General features: G+C 40.9%; 2 protein-coding genes across 3 annotated transcripts; both read left to right on the forward strand.

Moving 5' to 3' along the window:
* Nucleotides 1–2,650: 2,650 nt before the first annotated feature.
* Nucleotides 2,651–10,241, forward strand: th (tyrosine hydroxylase). 2 transcript variants are annotated; one of them, XM_061036507.1, is made up of 14 exons: nt 2,651–2,809; nt 3,024–3,107; nt 3,215–3,418; nt 4,245–4,419; nt 4,536–4,624; nt 4,714–4,781; nt 4,873–4,923; nt 5,595–5,740; nt 5,943–6,078; nt 6,640–6,709; nt 6,798–6,854; nt 7,614–7,709; nt 7,825–7,958; nt 9,465–10,241. In XM_061036507.1, exons 1-14 carry the CDS (start codon nt 2,726–2,728, stop codon nt 9,622–9,624), a joined length of 1,554 nt encoding a protein of 517 aa, XP_060892490.1. In that variant the 5' UTR covers nt 2,651–2,725; the 3' UTR covers nt 9,625–10,241. The 2 variants fall into 2 exon arrangements, with proteins under 2 accessions (XP_060892490.1, XP_060892491.1); XM_061036508.1 differs by lacking the exon at nt 3,024–3,107.
* Nucleotides 10,242–11,732: 1,491 nt separating this feature from the next.
* Nucleotides 11,733–18,452, forward strand: igf2b (insulin-like growth factor 2b). The gene is made up of 4 exons (XM_061036500.1): nt 11,733–11,938; nt 12,820–12,970; nt 14,480–14,661; nt 16,065–18,452. The coding sequence occupies exons 1-4, from the start codon at nt 11,864–11,866 to the stop codon at nt 16,302–16,304; spliced, it is 648 nt and encodes a 215-aa protein (XP_060892483.1). The 5' UTR covers nt 11,733–11,863; the 3' UTR covers nt 16,305–18,452.
* Nucleotides 18,453–19,157: the final 705 nt, after the last annotated feature.

The raw sequence follows: 19,157 nt of genomic DNA on the forward strand, positions 1-19,157 counted from the left end.
GCATTCATTAACAGTTTTGAAATCTCTCTCATTGCTGTTGTGGAGTTACCTGCTTGTCCCTTCCTAATGGTTAATTATATTTTAATGCAAACAGTAACGTTATGTTAAAACGTACTAAAAGAGAACTTTCCTTTTCTTTTTTTGTATTTTCTGAATGAGAAGCTCCCATCTAGGAAAAAAATCCCAGATTTTTGATTGTTTAAATAATATCCAACGTTGGTAACTAACCAATGAGCTAACTTAGAAACCTGATATTAACGCTGCATAATGAGACTCCCGACACATGTTTTTTCCCTTATTTTGATAAAAAGTCAAACATTGTGAGCAACCATTACTTTACATGCTAAAAATGATTTTTGTGTTTATAGCAGGAGAGTGGAGGGAGTTGACATATAAGGATCCCTCATCAGCCCTAACTCCTCTCTCCTATATGAATGATATACTAACTGCTGACATCAAGAGCTCATGTCATCTGGGATTCTCTTGTCTCATATAGTTACATGCACGTATTGCATGTATTGTACATGCGCATATGTTAATTCAGAAAATAATATCAACAGAACCCTTAAAGATACAATATGTAGATTCCGCCGTAAACAGACCTAAGGAAGAGAATGTGTTTACTGACCATGTATCCAAGTATAATTTACAAGACATTTTTATTGAAGCTGCACACACAGCAAAAGTAAGGTAGCTTTCAGTCGCAATTCCCGCTTCCTTGTCCGTGTTTCCAAGGCAACGATAAACATTCTGTCTGTCTGTAAATATTTTCATAAAATTCTACATATTGTACGTTTGAGAGGAAATGCTCCCCTGCTCCCTATGTTTGACACCTAGGCAGTGAACCATCAGATTAAGCCAATTCAAAAAATATTGCATGTAGCATACAATTAAACACTCCTCCATACATCAAGTCTTAACAGAATAACGTCTTAAAGAAAACGTGTAAAACGTTTAAGATCAAATTTAATTCAAGCCCAACGTTAAAAACTAATGTTTTTTCAGGAATACCAGGGAGTGAAGATGTTACTGTACATATAGTGGAGAAGGTTGGGAAGTCTTTCCCTCTCTGGGATTTTAAAAAGCCGGTTATAGGCTGACACAGGAAAGCAGACATTTGGAGGGAGGAGAAGTAGTGATATCGGTTAATCTTGATCCTGATTCAGCGTGCAGCCTCACTGCTCTTTGTCAGACACACAAAATCAGGTTGAGCCTCAATAAAACTCTGCTGCTATACAATCATTGAGTCTCTTGTGGTTTGGAATACATTTTTTTTTGTCTTGGACTTACTCAATAAAAATATTAAATTTAGTTTAAAAAAAATTATTTTGTGTGTTGTTGTATTTTATGTTGTTGTTTTTGTGACTATTTTGACATAAATGTTCTTTGAGGCTTAACCATTTACATGACAAAAAAGTCATTCTAAATTGTGTTATAATCTACTTCTACTTCTTTTGAGAGATTTCTGCTAACTTAAAGATTTAATAAACTGATTACAAGCATGGATGGAATAAACCATAAAATTGACAATTGTTTCTGTCTTTGAATAAATGTCAAGCTGCTGCCTGTTGCTCAGTGTTTGATGTAAAACTACTCTCAAAAAAGGTCAAGATAAAAGAAATGGCATCTTTTCTGAAGATACACTAATTTCCATGCAGGAAAGAGACTGAAATTTTACATCCCATTGTCTCTTTGCTTTATGTTTCTTGCTACATACTGACTCTGCCATCCCCCAATAAAGGACAGATCTGCTGTTGCCTGTGCCTGCGGCCACATCAGTGCTCTTTAGCATTTCCAGCTTGTGTGATCAGGTTGGGTGGGGGGGGGGGGGGGGGGGGAGTCACACTGGGGCCCATTTGCCTCCCCTGCACCTGTGCGAGGTTGCTGCTGTGGCAGCATGTGGCCAGAGGTCCAGAGACAATCCTTTTAGCTCTGCTCGCCTGTGGGCACCATACATCACTCCACAATCATGTTAACCACCAATGTCTACAGACAAAGCGCTATAAATTCACTTGATGTGCTTGTTGGTAAGGTAAGGAACAGACAGAATGGCCCCAACAGGAAAACAACGTGTTGTTCTTTCTCTCCTTGATGTCCCCCCTCCTGACAATCAAATCTAATTCATGGAGAGCTGAGGGGATTCAATTGTGCTGATTAAGTGACTTAATTTTCCACAGCTTACTTTTCTGTGATCTAACCTTATGTAAAGCCCAACAAGCCCCGACGTACAAGCTTTAATTAATGCCAAAGATGACTACATGATATTCAACTAATTTTATTCCCTTTCACTTGAAGACAAATCAATGTGTTGTTGCCATATATAGTATATATATATATATATATATATATATATATATATATATATATATATATACATATATATATACTGTATATACTTAACAGTAAGAAGAACTCATGCATATCTCTTAAATTGTAATACATATAGTATAAGGTACTGACAGTGAATTAATTGGAATTGCAAATGACCAATGTTATAAATTCAACAAGCTTTACAAAAGGTCATATATATTCTAGACTGCTCCAAGTTGGGATGCGTCTGACATTGATTGACCAGAGCGGAATTATCGTGTTTGACGTCAGAAGCTGCAAACAAATTACCCCATAAAAAGGTTGAACGTGTCTGAAAAAATACACGGTCTGAGTGCACAGCACAACTGCGCTGTTTCTTCTCTCACGGACAAAACAAAGACTTCTGCGCGTAAAGATGCCGCTTTCAAGCAGCTCCACGTCCTCCACAAAGAGCATCCGCAGAACTGGATCCGAGCTGGAGAGGTCTGACTCTGTCACGGTAAGAAGTTTAAATTAGTTTTCTTTTTATATACACTTTGTATAGTCTACTTTCAGAGGAACAAACGGTTAGAGCGCAAATTGGACTGGACACAATTACGCAGCGGCAGATGCGCACTATATAGAAAAACAAGAAGGACACACTGGTACATCACAGCATCAACATAAGCTTGAAGGTGAGCTGTGGCAGCTTCTCAGTCTTAGCTATGTCATAGGTTTACCTCGACTGCATTGGTGTTCTAATGCGCATTTGGAGATGTAAAGCGCTTCCATCAAATATCCAAAGAGATGACCAAAAGGTAAGAAACCCAGGAATCATCCTCATCTTTTGATTTGTCTGTGTGCTCTGACGGTGGGTTAAATAAAAACATCTGCAATACGCAAAGTCATTTCTATTTTGGAACAGTCTCAGAGATTCCACGGCAGGCGGCAGAGCTTGATCGAGGACGCGCGCAAGGAGAGAGAAGCCGCCGCTGCAGCGGCAGAAGCGGCGGAGGCCACCGAGCAGATCGTGTTTGAGGAGGACGATGGAAAGGCTCTGCTCAACGTCTTCTTCTTTTTAAGGAGCTCAAAGACACCGGCTTTGTCGCGGACACTCAAAGTTTTCGAGGTAACACAATAGCACCTTAGTTTGAAAAAACTAAACTGTGTGAATTTAAGTACAAAATGGCCAATGCAAAAAGGAGAATAAACCGGTGATATAAAACTTTCAGAAAACGCACCTTGAAAAAAAACTCTCGCAAACTGTGCATTTATAAATGTATAGTGATAAATCCTTTAGCTCATGAGTTGCTTAAACCATACAGCCTGTGCTGTCAAGTCTGCAGTGATAGATGATCATAATTACGTTTAAGTTAGTTTCAGTTCTGTCCACATATTTCGTCAGATAAACTTCAAAAACAGAGTTACAGAGTTAGATATATGCAGAGCCTTTGGGAGTGTCTGGCAGAATTGACTTAGCAAGACAAAGTATCGCACTCAGTTCTGTTTGCTCATTCTCCTCCGGAGTCTTGTAAACTTCTTAAATTTAAGCCATCTGAGTCTCCCTTAATCATTTCTTGTGTGAAGTCAAGTTATTACTAATATCCTCAACACTAGCAAGCATTTGGATGTTTCTGTTAATAACTTAAAAATTAAACAGCCAATTCTAAAAGCATCAGAGAAATTGTAAGTACGTGCACCTCATTTAGGCATGTCCTTCTTCTTATGTACATCTTAATAAATATGGATGGCAATATTTCTACTTTGACAAAATAATATTTTTTAATCTCATAAGTTAGGTAACATAATTAAAATATCTTTGTCTTCTTTCGCATCAGAGGAGTATTTTGACCTTTGAGGTCTTGTGACTTACTGGTATTCGAGCATCTTCATACCTTGTATGCTGTCCAGTACTGCAGATGGACCTAAAAAAATGTGTCTGTGACCTTTTTTAGACATTTGAAGCTCATATTCATCATCTGGAGACACGACCACGTCAGAAGCCGAAGGATAGCCTGGAGGGCCTGGAGTACTTTGTCCGCTGTGAGGTTCACCTGTCAGACGTCAATACTCTTATCAGCTCCATCAAGAGGAACGCAGAGGACGTTAAAACCACCAAAGAAGTCAAATGTAGCACTCTTTCCTGCTTTTTTTTTTTGCATCTCATTTGAAACATATTTAATATATTTCTGAAGCAATTACAACCCAGCACTGAATTATATCAAATTTTTGTCTTGTCTCTTCAGTTCATTGGTTCCCAAAGAAAATTGCAGATTTGGATAAATGTCATCATTTGGTCACAAAATTTGATCCAGACTTGGATCAAGACCATCCTGTAAGTAATCACTTTTCTTGGAGCAACATTACAACATTGAACTAAATGTCATGACACAGAAAATGTAATCACATAATTGATTTGAACAGGGTTACACAGACCCTGCTTACAGACAGAGGAGGAGGATCATTGGAGACATCGCCTTCAGATACAGACAGTGAGAGAGTCTTACAGCACAGAAAATATCCATTTTAAAAACTGGACAACTTGATTATTCCTTATACATCTGTACATCTGTCTGTTCTCAGCGGGGAGACGATTCCCAGAGTCGAGTACACAGAGGAGGAGATTGGCACGTGGTAAGAGCTGCTGCACGCACATTTAAAAGGCTGTTTGATGAAACCGAACACAACCAAGCATAAAATTAAAAAACGACACTGAAAAAAAGACGCTCACCTGTGTTAAATGAGCTAGTCGACCTTCTTTGAGTTTCAATATCAAAACACAGTCATTCCCATTCAAGCGTGTTGTTGCTCAGACAGTTCGATATCATTTGTCTCTTTTGGTAAAATTGTTATAGATTGAGGCCGCTATCAAAGATGTGAAAGCTTTAATTTGTCTGAGCAGAAATATGTCAGTGAAAGTACAAATGGTTACTTTCACAGGAATAGTTTGCAAGTCAGTGAACTTTGGCTTCTATTATTCTTTTTTTCTGGGACAATCTGACACAAAAGATAAGTATGCTGTTAAAATAAAGTACCAGATAGTATATCTTGTCTATTTCACATTATTAGAAAAGGATAAGAAATGTTGTATAACCACAAGGCAATGATCCAAAAGGGAAACTATAGATTCAAAAATGAATAAAAATAAATTGAAAATCTAAGTACATTTTATTAAAACCAGGAGATCCCAAATTTCGATTTTGAGATATGTTACCTCAGTCAGGGATTTTTAAAAAATAAAAATAAAAATAAACATTTTCTATGAAAAAACCCCAACATAATGATGCTTTTATATCTCCAAATAGGAGGGAAGTTTACTCCACCTTGAGGGACTTGTACACCACCCATGCCTGCATTGAGTACCTCGAGGCCTTCCGTCTGCTGGAAAGGTATTGTGGGTACAGTCCAGACAACATCCCTCAGCTGGAAGATGTGTCTAACTTCATCAAAGGTAAAGAACGGGATGGGAAACATCGAAAGGAAGTCAGGAAGTCATGGTGGAGTAAATGTAAAGATAATGTACCAACCCAGAGTCTGATTTTCTCTCTCTTTTTGTCTTTTCATTTCCTTCCTCCTGAACACACACACACACACACACACACACACACACACACATGCACACAAACACACGCAAACACACTCACCACACACAGAGCGTACAGGGTTCATTCTGCGCCCAGTTGCAGGTCTCCTCTCAGCCAGAGATTTCCTGGCCAGTTTGGCATTCCGGGTTTTCCAGTGCACCCAGTACATCCGACACGCCTCCTCTCCTATGCACTCCCCAGAGCCGTGAGTAAAATTGTGACTCCTAGAATTAAATCTACCTCATATTTTGTCCATAGAGATCCAGATGTCGCAATGCCTCAGCAACATTTTCAGTTAACCTCCAGAAGTCTCCCAATCTATGATTTGGTTCCTCAGGATTGCCCTTTTTTTCTCTCAATCTCAGTTACGGAAAATAAACTTAAATGTCTTAAAAACATGTTACACACAAAGTAATGTCATACATTCCATAAATACATTCAATACACAGTGTGGAAAAAACAAAGATACAAAGCAACAAACGGGTGACAAGAAGTAAAAATCAATCAAGAATCAATCTTTATTCTTCAATTATCTTTAAAAAAGAATGAAAGAAAATTGTTTCACTGTAGGAAAACCAATAATAAGAAGACAGTAGGAGGAAGAAGTGTTTCACAAAAAAAAAACATACGGACTGAGTGCTGTTTTCTCTCTGTTAAAATCAGATATTCTCCACTCTTCTTGTCATGCTGTTTCTTTCTAAACTGCTGTGAAAGGCAGATTGAATTTGTGACCCCCAAAATGTGTGTTTTTCTTCCTTTCCTTCAGTGACTGTGTCCATGAGCTGTTGGGACATGTCCCCATGCTGGCTGACCGCACTTTTGCTCAGTTTTCACAGGTGACAGGAGAGACTGCATTATACAGATTGTTATTTTCCCATGCTGTGCTTTTACCTTTGGTAACAATGTATTGATCATTTGTTGCAGAACCTCGGCCTGGCATCACTTGGAGCATCAGATGAAGATATAGAGAAGCTGTCCACAGTAAGACTCTCGTCCTCCAACACTAGCAGCACTTATAGACTGTACTGAAGTTATTCAGGTGGTGCATAAGAGGAGCATTATGACTGACTTTTTAAAGAGCAACACCTCGACCGGGTTGTTAACTGTAATAGTTGCTTTGATCTTTACCATTGAAAAAGAGAGAATGCGGCTTATACCTAAGCTCAGACTTGATTTTATATTCAATATCTTAATAGAGTTATGTTTTTACTTTTTACATATCCAGCTTTGACCATTAGTAATAAAACTAAGGATCACTCTGTACAGCAAAACACAATTTTTTAGGTACATGTCACACACAAAAAATATTTCTAAGCTGTACTTTCTCTGAAACAGTCAGTCTTTTTTTTTTCCAGGAATCAAACACAAAAAAAAGATTAAATGAAATTGAAATCTGGTGCAAGAAATCCCTAAAAAGCCTCCCATGTTCCCCTAAAACAATAAGGCTGCCTTCAGTCTGCCAAACTGGAAAACATCAACAAGTCTTCCAACCTAGACCACAACATGGGCCATTTTTTTTTCCAAAACCTAATATGACCCATGAATGTTTGCTGAATCCCCTATGCGAAAGAAATACTTTAAAAAAAAGAATGAAAACGTCTGATAAAATGAGCTGAACATCATGTGTGTCCCTCATCATTTTGTACAATCCTTAATCTGAAATGTGATATATTTGAATGAATTCAAGCAGAATTCAAGCCTTCTTGTTCTCAGACTGTGGCTTGTGTTTTTTCCTATCAGCTGTACTGGTTCACGGTGGAGTATGGCTTATGTAAACAGAATGGGGAGGTGAAAGCTTACGGAGCTGGACTGTTGTCATCTTATGGAGAACTTGTGGTGCGTTCAAGCATGTTTTCTCTTTGTTTAATAGTCTTTCCCTGAATGATAAAAAAAAGTCAAATCATCTTAGCTGTCTAAAATCCTTCATCTTTTTCTCTTCACTTGACTCCAGCACTCACTGTCTGATGAGCCAGAAACGAGGGAGTTTCATCCTGAGGTTGCGGCATTGCAGCCCTATCAGGACCAGACCTACCAGCCTGTCTACTTTGTTTCTGAGAGTTTCTCAGATGCTAAGGAGAAATTCAGGTTCTAAACCACTCGTCTTATTTGGACCCCACACATACATGCAGACACTCATGAACACACAGAGACAGAGAGAAGAATGCAAAAAAAAGAAAAGAAAAGAAAGGGGTTGTGTAAGGACAAGGTCAGAGAACAGCCAGTCAGCCCCTGAGGCCAAACACTTTTGTAGGTCATAGCAGCCAGGAGACAGCTGTAACTAAGTCATATTTCTTACCAGGGCAAAAAGCTAGATCTTTATCTGGCAAACAGATCAAACAAGGCCTGAAAATCAAGTAGCTTTAGTGTGTGTTTGGGTATCAAGTATAATACAGAATATTACATCCCTGCCACACTGGAAGAGAAAATATCAGCAGAGGAATGCGTGTTATATGTTATAAAGTATGTAACCATTTTTATAGCTTATATCTTTGTGGGTGCTGATACAATCAGCATACAACATTCTCTCCTTATACATAAAGGCAGTGTGATTACCTCCTACAACCTCAAGATCAAGATCAAGATTCTGTTTATTTCTAACTTTCCTTAAGATTATAAAGACGAAATGCTGTTCTCACAGCCCCAAGCAGTGTGACAGAACAGAACATGTAACATATGGGCATTTAATATATCCAAAAAAGTTACTTCTAAAAGCAGACTAAACAATTACAATAAAAATAGCTTAGATAAAAAAAAAAAAAAATAAACAAGCAGCATACAGTTAGCACCACAGTCAATTAAAGTAGTTTGTGTTGAAAATGCACCAATCAAACAATCTATCAATTTGTATCTACACAGCCCCAAATCGCGACAAAACTTGCTCATGCTACTTAACATAAAAAGCAGATCAAGACTGCACTCTGTTATATTATTTACAAAGACCCAACCTAAATCTGCCAGTAAAGTAGCCAGGCAAACCCTCCTGCTACCTTGAGCAGACTCAAGACTGGGCAGAGAAATTGGGCGGTAGAGAGAGACAGACAGACAGAAAGAGATAGAGCGATGGATACAAATGATTAAGTTGGTAACATGCAATGAGAGCACATTGATTCAAACAGATAGAGAGAGAGGGAGACACAGGACCCTGTGTCATGTCCCCCTGCAGTCAAAGCCTATAGCAGTTTAACTCGAGGCTGGTCCAAGGTCAGACTGACTATAAGCTTTGACAAAAAGGAAAGTTTTAAGCCTACTCTTAAAGGTAGAGAGGGTGCCTGCACCCCAGACCAAAGATGGTAGATAATTCAAAAGGGGAGGGGCCTGATAATTGAAGATTCTGCCTCCCATAGTACATTTAGAGACTTAAGTACCACGAGCAGGCTGGAATTCTTTGAGCAAAAAGTTGTGAAGAGGATGACAGGGCAATATGAGCTCCTAAAGGTATTATAGTGCCTGAACATTAAGAGATTTGTAGGTGAGAAAGAGGATCTTGAATTATAGATTGTATAGGGAGGCAGTTCAGAGAAGCGTATACAATTCTGTCCTCACCTTTGAGTTTGTTTCCCTAACTTTTTAACTTTGTATATCTTTGACAAGGGGGTACGTGACCGGAATCAAGCGTCCCTTCTCGGTGAGGTTCGATCCATACACCAGCAGCATTGAGGTTCTGGACAACCCCCTGAAGATCCAAGGCTGCCTGGAGGGCGTGAAGGATGAGCTGAAGATGCTGACAGATGCCCTCAGTGTTCTGTCATGATGACGTCCCATCTGTGAACATGTTGTCTGCTTCCTCTCCGCCCCTCGACCCCTTGATCAGACCATTGTGTTCCTCTTTCTGTGCTGTACCTCCAGTCTGATGCTGTTTCTGATCAGTTGTTACTTGTTGTTCCTGACTGGTTGGCCGACAAGGTTGCAACCCTTGAAAACACATGCAAGTGAAGGCAAAGTTTCCAAAGATGTTTCACTTCTCGCTGGGTTTGTGAAAAGATGAGATTTTACTGACATTTATGCTTGTGTCAATGTCTGAACCAAAAATAAAGGGAACCATGATAATGAATGTATTAAAGATAATTAAATGTGTATGATAAAGCTGTTTTAAAATATAAGAAACACAATCTAAAAATAAGGATAACATTTATTTTAAATCATGTTTATTTCATTTAGAAAAAAATAACTGCTGTGTAACAACCTGCTGTGTTTCTTTTAACATAATTCAGCATTTGATTAAACATTTGCTGATTCATTTGTTTTGATGTTTCTTTTGTCTGACAGTGTAAATGCATAATAAATATAAAAACACAGTTTGTCATGTCATGTAATGATACATTTGTCTAAATCAAAAGAATCAGCCAAAAATAAAGAGTATCAAATTAACATCTTGCTGTCATGTTTTCAAGTTCTCATCCTTAAACTCTTAAGAGGGTGTGTAACATTGATGTCTGTACTTTACATGTCAGCCACATGAGGGAGCTGTCTAGCAGCGTCTGTCTGATCTTTCAATGTTTGACTGATTTATATATTGAGCCTTTTCAAGCAATCGTAATCCTTAATGTCATCCTGTTTTAAACACTATTAGGCTGGGTTTCTGGGTTTCCTTAAATAAAACAAACAAACAGAAAAACAGAAAAACAATCAACACATACATTGGAAATTAACCCTCTAAGGTAGATTGGAAAAAGGGTTTAGACCCTGAAATCAAATGTTGCATTACATTGACAGATAAGTGTTCCATAATCACAACCTGTATGAAAGGTACCTCACCTCAAGGTACAAGCATACTCTTGCCAAACACGTCCAATTGGAGGTTGAGGGAGGGGAGGGGAGGGGTGGGGGGGGAGAAAAGCACCGAAACAATAAATGTGAAAAATCTATTTTGAAAGGTCAGGCCTCAGGGAGTTTGCCTGGGCAGAGCTCCTGGTGGTCAGGTAAGAGGCTGTGAATCAGCATGAACCCCTCCAGCCTGCTGAAATGGGAGACAAACAAACAGAGGTTTGCTGTCTTGACCTCTAGGTGTCAGTATCAGTCTAAAGACACGTCAACATCCTTACCTTCAGAAGGAGCAACACTTACATAAGGGAACCATCACCAATGTTACGAAGAAAGAAAAAACTTACTAATTTGAACGTTTTCAATTCTCAAGCTTGATTTATGAATTTTGTGTAAGGCAAAGCTGCAGGTGAGGCATCTGGAGAAGCTTTTTCTATCCGAGTTTTAACAGGTCAGAGTTCACTAAATGTCATCCACACAGAGTGACGCAATAATAACATTTTGAAACATTTTGAAAGTCTTAAAAGTCTTTATCACTTTCGTTTGAGATTTTGGATTATGACTCAACATTTACGATAACTAGAGGCTGTTTATTTTTGCACCAGTAACTACTACTGCTGCTGCTGCATCCTCCTCTCCCCAAGCTTCTACCTCCCATCAGGTAGGAAAAGATCAGTCCTCGCTCCCTGGTCAGACAAGATTGTGGCCCCTGTGGCTTCCTCTCCACCTGAGTCACAAGAGAGGTGACCACACTGCTTCCACTCAGATTGTTAATCTTAATCACAGCAGGGTGGGGACTTTGACATTTTTTTTGTTGGAGTCTAAGGAATTACATCTATTCTTGCCAGTCTGCGCCCTATGCGTAAACATTGTGATTGTAGGTTTCTGTGCGTAAACGTGGAAAATGCCTATGGAATAGTTCCATATTTTGAGACTCTCACTCGCTTTCCATCTCTTTCCCTTTTTCACCCTTTAAGCACTTTTCCATAAAACCTCTCTGGACCATTTTCTTACCAGCCATCAAGAGGAGGAGCGAGGGGTGGGTCTTGGTTATATGGGCGTGTTTTGGTATATAATACCTCTAACCGAGAAGTTTTGCCTGTCGCCTGCCGCCTGGTCTTTGGGACAGCATACATCATCCCTTATAGCCGCTCCAACTGGGAAACTAACTCACCTGCAATCTCTACAACCAAATAACTGGCCAACGTTTTTGACTACTGCCATCTGACATGGAGACCCAGCAAAGACACGGACACCACTCAGTTTGCCATACCTGCCGGAGAACGGAGCACAGCAGAATGAAGGTAACCAGACGAAGAAAATGCAATACTTTCCGGTTGTGCTGTTCGGTCAGTGAGAGACCTCTGGCGATGTAGTTACTTTTTTTGCTTGGCTTAAGAAGTACGAAAACCGGTGCGGGTGCATCAGATGCATTGAATGCATCGTTTCTGTGCAGAAAAAGCAACCGGACATCTCTGAAATTGCATGCAACGATAAAGTTAAACATGCATGAATGACATTTGGAGCCCTTTATGCTTTGGAGCATTTGAGCAACAGGTTACCTTTCAGAATAGAAAAAAAAAACCCGAGAGGTGTTTTTTACTTCTCGTTTCTGGATTGTACGTCCCGTCCGCAAGACTTGGAGCAAACAGCTGGTCTTTTTGTCGGCAGATAGGGGGCGGTAGGTCTGAGGGTCAGTGAGCTCATCTCAGGGTGAGCAAGGGGAAAATATATGCTGAGTCTGGCTTTTCAGATAGTTAACTATCGAGCAGCCGGTCTTGCAACTTCTGGAGAGTTGTGTAAGACTGAGAAAGCCAGAGATACTGTCTACTTTTTCCTCAAGAATAAGCACTTCTTCCAGGTGCGTCGCAGTGACAGCGACTGATAACAGTCTTAAGGGGGGTGGGGAGCATTATTTGTCTCACGCAATCAGCTTTTTCTGAGTTACTAGGTCAATACAAAGAAGGAGAACATAACAGTGGGAATCGTACATGTTGTACAAGCATGCAACTCGAGTGCGTAAAAAGTGGATCCTCTTATATCACGCTGAAAGGCAACATCTGGCTGTCATCTGGGATTTTTTTTTTTTTTTTTTTTAAGAATTTCTTTGTGTCGTCACTTTTGACATGTATGCCTATGTGCAAATGCTAAACGGATTTTCTGCAATGTGTTTTTTTGTCTGCAGGTTAAGAAGATGTCTTCATCCAGTCGAGCGCTGCTCTTTGCACTGGCTCTGACACTCTACTTTGTGGAAATAGCCTCGGCGGAGACGCTGTGTGGGGGAGAGCTGGTGGATGCGCTGCAGTTCGTGTGTGAAGACAGAGGCTTCTATTTCAGTAGGTTTCAAAGCGACACAAGTTCTCACAATGGGCTTCGTGAATGTTGTTCGGCTGTTTTATGTCCCTCTGTCGAGACTCACATCTGTTTGGATAGCTGAGACTATCGCTCTGTCTGTGGCTGTGCGGTATGCGTGTTTGGTATTTGTCTTTCACACACGCGCGCACACACATACAGAGAGAGAAAGGAGAGAAAGAGGGAGAGAGAGAGAGAGGGATTCTTGCCAGCTGTGTGTCTGAAGACATGGTCCAGGCTGCTTTGCTGAGTGTGCGCATTCTGCCTGCAGCCCATACCTCTCATTGCATATGAAAGACCGGCGAGCTGCGAAGGCACACACGACCCCGCGCGACACAATGGGCCGCTTGTTTACCAGTAAAGTAATAGCACCCCAAGAGGCATACCAGTCACCTCAGCACCAGTGTTCCCAGGCCAGGCTACCACACTGATGACTCTGAGGGGGGAGGAGGAAGAGAAAAAGGGGGGGGGGGGGGGGCTGTTTTTGATGTCAGGTTAAGAGGAGATCATTAACATCAATTCTGATCATTGCTTCCATTGTGGAGATGATGGGAATAGCTGTAAAGCATTATGGGAATGCATTGTGGTCGCTGTTAATCCTCATATTGATAAGTTTCTGTTTACTCAGTCTTTGCCACAATGGCATGTTGTCTCTACAACGGAGAAAGCAATTTCTTCTTAAACATTTGAAAGAAAATATATTAGTTATTTCCCACCCCCTACTTTTAAGCCACCCCGTTTTGACAGACAACATTTCTTTGTTTGCTTTTTTTCAGCCACAGAAGCTTAACTCCCATCAGAAAGATCATAATCCAATTTAAAGCGACATCAATTTGTTCAATCTCCCCTTCTTCCTCCCTCTTGGATCACCCTTTTTTCCTTCTCTCATATTCTCTTCCTGCAATCAAATCTTCCCTCCCGTGAGATTTCTGCAACATTATATGAGGCACAGGACTTCAAACAAGGCCTTTTCAGTCACCATATTCTTTATTTTTTTCCTCACTTGTCTTTACTCTCTTCTTCTTTTGTTTTGCATTCTTGACCCACACACACACCCTCTCCCTCTCTCCCAGCACTGATCCCTTTTCTCCTGTTTTCTCCACCTCACTGCCCCTTCTCCCTCTCTCACCCATCTCATCCTCTTTATTATCTCTGCTGACTTGACAAAGGACAAGGTCACTGAAGAGTTTCTATTTTATGTATTTGCTCTCTCAAAGGTCTGTCTGAGAGCCCAGTTGTCTGTCTGTGTCTTTTGGTGTCTACAACACAGCGTGTTTACTTGTGTATTCACTCATTAAACGACTTCCAGATAGCCCTAATCAGATTATCCTCTACAAACAAAAAGATTTGTTGCAGTTGGTCATAGATTTCCTTTTATCCTCTTTACCATGTGGGCTTCTTCATTTATCGAAGTAATCCTGCGAAAACAACCCAGATTCATTACTGGTGCTTATGTTGTGGCCTTCTTCATCCTTTGTTGTGCTCCTCCTCAGGTAGGCCAACCAGCAGGGGAAACAACCGGCGCCCCCAGAACCGTGGGATCGTAGAGGAGTGTTGTTTCCGTAGCTGTGACCTCAACCTGCTGGAGCAGTACTGTGCCAAACCCGCAAAGTCTGAAAGGGACGTGTCGGCCACCTCTTTACAGGTCATACCCGTGATGCCCGCACTAAAACAGGTACGTCTTCACAACAACAACAACATGCATGTATGGGAACTGCTGCTAATCCGCGTCTCTATCTGTCCTCACATCTCCTGCGCCTAGTCACCTCTGAGCCTCACCCACATGTCCCCGACACCGAGTACACACTAAAACCTGCACATAGACAGGTTTATCTTGTGAAAATGGCCATTGCTAAGCAGTTACCTTCCATGCAAAGTGCTGACCATCATGGAAAACATTGCGACAGTCACAGCATGTTGTACTCAGGAAAAGGCAGAGTCATACTCACACGTCAAGACAGTGTCTGTGTGTGAGAGAGAGAGAGAAAGTCTGTGAGATGGTGGAGTCTGATGGGCCGTAAAAAACAGTGTGTTCTGAGTGTGTGATTATTAGTCACGGAACAGTAAGCTCTGTGAAACTGGCATCCATTTTGACCCATGTGGTCAGGAACACCTGACCCAGACAGTAGATGGTTGAATTATGTCATAAACATGCAGGGAACCATCGGAGTGGGCTTTTCAGTGCAGTCACAAGACCGAACCGTGGCTGCTTTCCAGACCTCTTCAAATCACTCAGACTGTCCTCAAGACAAGACTAGACAATGGATATGTTTTCACCGCCTCAGCTTTGGATTTAAAAAAAATCAGTATCACGGTTTGAAAAAAAAAAAAAAAAGTTATTCTTCAAATATAGGAAGAAAAATAATGCTCACTCTGTTTGAAATGGGTGAAAAAGAGTCTGCAGGGGAATTAGTTGGGACATGTCCCGGGTTAGTCTATGCAGGGAGAGTTGATGGGTACTGGCTGCTCTGAAGGCCAGCTGTTCTTAAGGCTATTGAGCAGGCCTGCAGTGAATGAAGGGGGGTAAACACTCCTCAAGTGGCAGCACCAAAACAAGCCATTCACATGGAGCACTGGCTACTTACGCATAAATTCTAGCCCCGCTGCTACCACTCCCACTTTGTCTCAGTCTGGTGGTGCTTCGCTAACATCTAACGTCATTTAAAAGCAGTTTGTTTTTACATCACAATTTGCGTATGTGTGGCTACATTCGGGTTGAGGAGGTTAGTCAGTTCAGCGAGTCGTTTGCTCCTCGTATGTATATGAGGCGAGTGGCCACCCTTTCCTTTGACAGTATGTTAAAGAGGCTGAACTAAGCACTTGTTGACAGCTTCTCTCAGTCGAGGAAACCAAAACAAGAGCCAGTCGGAGGCAGGGCGAGTCTGTTATGACGGTTGTTGCTGCAAGAATGACATATGATTTCCATTTGACCTGCCCAACAATGACTGATTTTTTTTTCATAAAACAAACAAGGCATTTCTCCATTGTAATAAGTACATGCACAGCATCTTATCACTTCTAATGAACTGACTCCCTCTTTTCCCTTTTTCTTCCATTTTTGCCCGCTCGCCACAATAGGAAGTCCCAAGGAAGCAGCATGTGACCGTGAAGTATTCCAAATACGAGGTGTGGCAGAGGAAGGCGGCCCAGCGGCTCCGGAGGGGCGTCCCCTCCATCCTGAGGGCCAAAAAGTTTCGGAGGCAGGCGGAGAAGATCAAAGCCCATGAGCAGGCGATCTTCCACAGGCCCCTGATCAGCCTGCCCAGCAAATTGCCGCCTGTCTTGCTCACCACGGACAACTATGTCAACCACAAATGAGCCCGCTGCCAGCCCTTTGCACAGACAAGAGTTTGGAGGGAGAAAAAAAGACTAGGGGATTATAGCTTTGTCTCTGACGTCATTTCTGTGGCAGTCCTCTTTGACCTCCCCTGCCCTGTCCGAGCCCACCAATCCCTCCCCCCTTGCTCTCATCCACTACTTCTTGACCCCTTTGCCCTATTCTAATGCCCCCCTTAACCCAACCCACCCACCCTCCTCTGGCACACAAACATGCCTTCACATTCTTCCCGTCTGAACTCCCTCTCTCTTTCAGTCACTGACACAAAAGGCACAAACACAAATGATGAACAAAAAGTTAACAATTTGGCTGAATGCAATTCAGGTGGATCCTTAAGCAAAAGAGAAACGGGAAAAGGAGAAAAGAAGATGAAAGAGATCTGGGGTTTGCAAGTGTCAAGAGGACACCCGGAGGAATGTTTTTCTGTCCTGGTGGAAGACAACTGAAAGTGAAGAGCAGCTTGCATGAAAGAATCCATTCCACATAATCTTTCCAGAGGCAAAAACGAAAATCTCTGTTAGTTCTTTTTCTTATTAGTTTGCACCTCTACCTATAAAGGGACTTCCACACTGTAAGGAATTATTTTGTAAAATTAGATTCCTGTTCCAGCACCTTTTGATCACAAACAAAAAGCAGAAAAGAGTCTGCAAAATTGCACATTGCCACGGATTACGTCAAAGTAAAGAAAAAATGGCACTATTTTTTTATGAACAATGAACGTGTAGCTTAAAAAAATGTCATGGTGCTAGCTTTGGGAATGGACTCAAAGAAGAGGTTGAAAAGCACGTTTTTTTTCTTTGGATGAACATTAAAACTTTCCGTTTTAAGGAAAGTGTGACTTTAAAATGAGGAAATATAGGATTTGGGGGAGCTCCTGACAGTGGCAACGTCAAGGGGGAAGTGTCACTGAGAAAGAAACGGGCTGTGTGGGTGTCTTGGCTCACAGCGAGTGCTAGCGGCTGCTCATCACTATCTTGCCAGTGTAAGCGGCAAAGGGGGACCTGCGCCCCCCCGACCCACATGTCCCTCTAAGGCTGCCACACACAGGGAGCAGTGTGGGGACACATAGGGGACACTGTGGACCGCCTGGAATGGGACAGTACTACAGTTCTGGGACAGTGCTTCCAGTTTGCCATGGCTTTGCAGACTGTTCTGACATAAAGTAACATGGCATGGACAACGAGCAAGTGGGATAATGATGATTATATTTTATTTTGTCTTTTATCTGTTTTCTTTTCATATCAATGTTTCAATGAAAAAAAGGAAAACCCTGTCAGTTTCTGGTACCGTGACATTCCTGTTTTTCCAAGTTCGGCTTTTTTTGTTTCCATGGTTATTGTTCTTATGTTATTTTACAGTTCTAAAGAAAGGCACAAAATTTCAATTCAAAGGGAAAAAACAGCAATAATGTCAACTAACCTTTTATTTTTATTGTATATCAGTAGTATTCACATGCTTTTGCCTGAAAACAAATACTTGAATATATATATATACATATATATACATTTATATATATATATACATTTATATATATATATAAATATAGATATATAATTAGTTTCCAGGGACGATGTGTTATTTTCCTTTAGTCTGAGCTGTATCTTGCGTAATGAGCCGCCAAGCTTTTTTGTTTGTTTGTTGAATTACAAATAAGGGCACTGTATAAAGGCATTATTTATTTTGTTATAAAATATATTTGAAAAATTGGTCCAAATAATATACGTAGCACTGATGCTCAACTGACGGTTTTACTTTGTATGATCTCTGTTTTCCAATTGGAGTTGTAAGGCTTTTTTGTAGATGCTTTGTACCAAAAATAACGTCTTTTTTTTTTCTTTCCTTTTTTTTTTTTTCATCTGCCATAGTAACTTTAAATTAATATTTTAACAGCGGTAAAGCCTGGATTGCATAGGCATGTTATGTCACAGAAATAGGCACATACTCTGAATACGCTGGTCTGCATGGAGGTCCAGAAGCCTGTCAGGGTGATCTGTGAACCAAGAAAGTATCAATGAGTGAGAAATAACTGTTCAACATTGATTGTACTCAAACCCACTATGTTTTGAAGCCACTTTAGTATTGATGGCGGGGGGAAATGACCAGTTCTTCATTAAATCATGTCTTTGTAATTGTGCACGTGTCCTATGATCTTCTGAGGAGCATCCTTGCTCATGTGCCAGTGCCACTCATGTTGTTGTTGGTTTGGGCCATAAATGTCTGGTCAGTTTGTAGATTTAGGGATGAGCTTACATGTGTCTTACACAAGTTATTATGTTGATGCCTTAATTGAAGGTTAGGATGATGGCTGCGATGCCATCAAAGGTCACCTCAAGGTCATTGTCTATCCTGGAGAGAGCATATCATTGTACCACTGTTTTCATTTTCTCTCTCTCTCTCTCTCTCTCTCTCTCTCTCTCTCTCTCTCTCTATCTATCTGTCATTTCCTCTCGATCTTATGCATCGACACAATGTTTCTGTATTTGCACGTTGAGGGAAAGGAAGCAGGGTAATTAGCCCGCCATTCACCCCTCAACAATCTTCCAATTATCCATCCATTATGCATTCGATGAAGGGCTATCACGCTGACATTTCTGAAGCACTCAGGAATTAAATGAAAAAAAAAAAAAAATCCAAACAAAAACAATCTATGCCCTGCGACGGAGAAGTGGAGTATAGGTGCTGAGTGTACGTGATAATCTTGTTGTGGAAGGCTCAGCGTCTCTGGCCACAATGATACAGCTCTCTGTGACAAAACCACCGTCAGAAACAAGGTCATTTAGTGCCACATCATGCTTCCTCCTCCTTATGTCATGTATCACCCATGAAATGGCGAC

The sequence above is a fragment of the Labrus mixtus genome, chromosome 4 (genome assembly GCF_963584025.1).
Source record: "Labrus mixtus chromosome 4, fLabMix1.1, whole genome shotgun sequence".
In the NCBI taxonomy this organism is placed as follows: domain Eukaryota; kingdom Metazoa; phylum Chordata; class Actinopteri; order Labriformes; family Labridae; genus Labrus; species Labrus mixtus.

Excerpts from the sequence above, each read along its gene's own strand:
- th (XM_061036507.1), top strand. The coding sequence starts at position 2,726 with ATGCCGCTTTCAAGCAGCTCCACGTCCTCCACAAAGAGCATCCGCAGA. Across the intron at positions 3,419-4,244 it reads GGACACTCAAAGTTTTCGAG|ACATTTGAAGCTCATATTCA; the intron begins GTAACACAATAG and ends GACCTTTTTTAG. Across the intron at positions 6,855-7,613 it reads ATATAGAGAAGCTGTCCACA|CTGTACTGGTTCACGGTGGA; the intron begins GTAAGACTCTCG and ends TTTTCCTATCAG.
- igf2b (XM_061036500.1), top strand. The coding sequence starts at position 11,864 with ATGGAGACCCAGCAAAGACACGGACACCACTCAGTTTGCCATACCTGC. Across the intron at positions 12,971-14,479 it reads AGACAGAGGCTTCTATTTCA|GTAGGCCAACCAGCAGGGGA; the intron begins GTAGGTTTCAAA and ends GCTCCTCCTCAG. Across the intron at positions 14,662-16,064 it reads TGATGCCCGCACTAAAACAG|GAAGTCCCAAGGAAGCAGCA; the intron begins GTACGTCTTCAC and ends TCGCCACAATAG.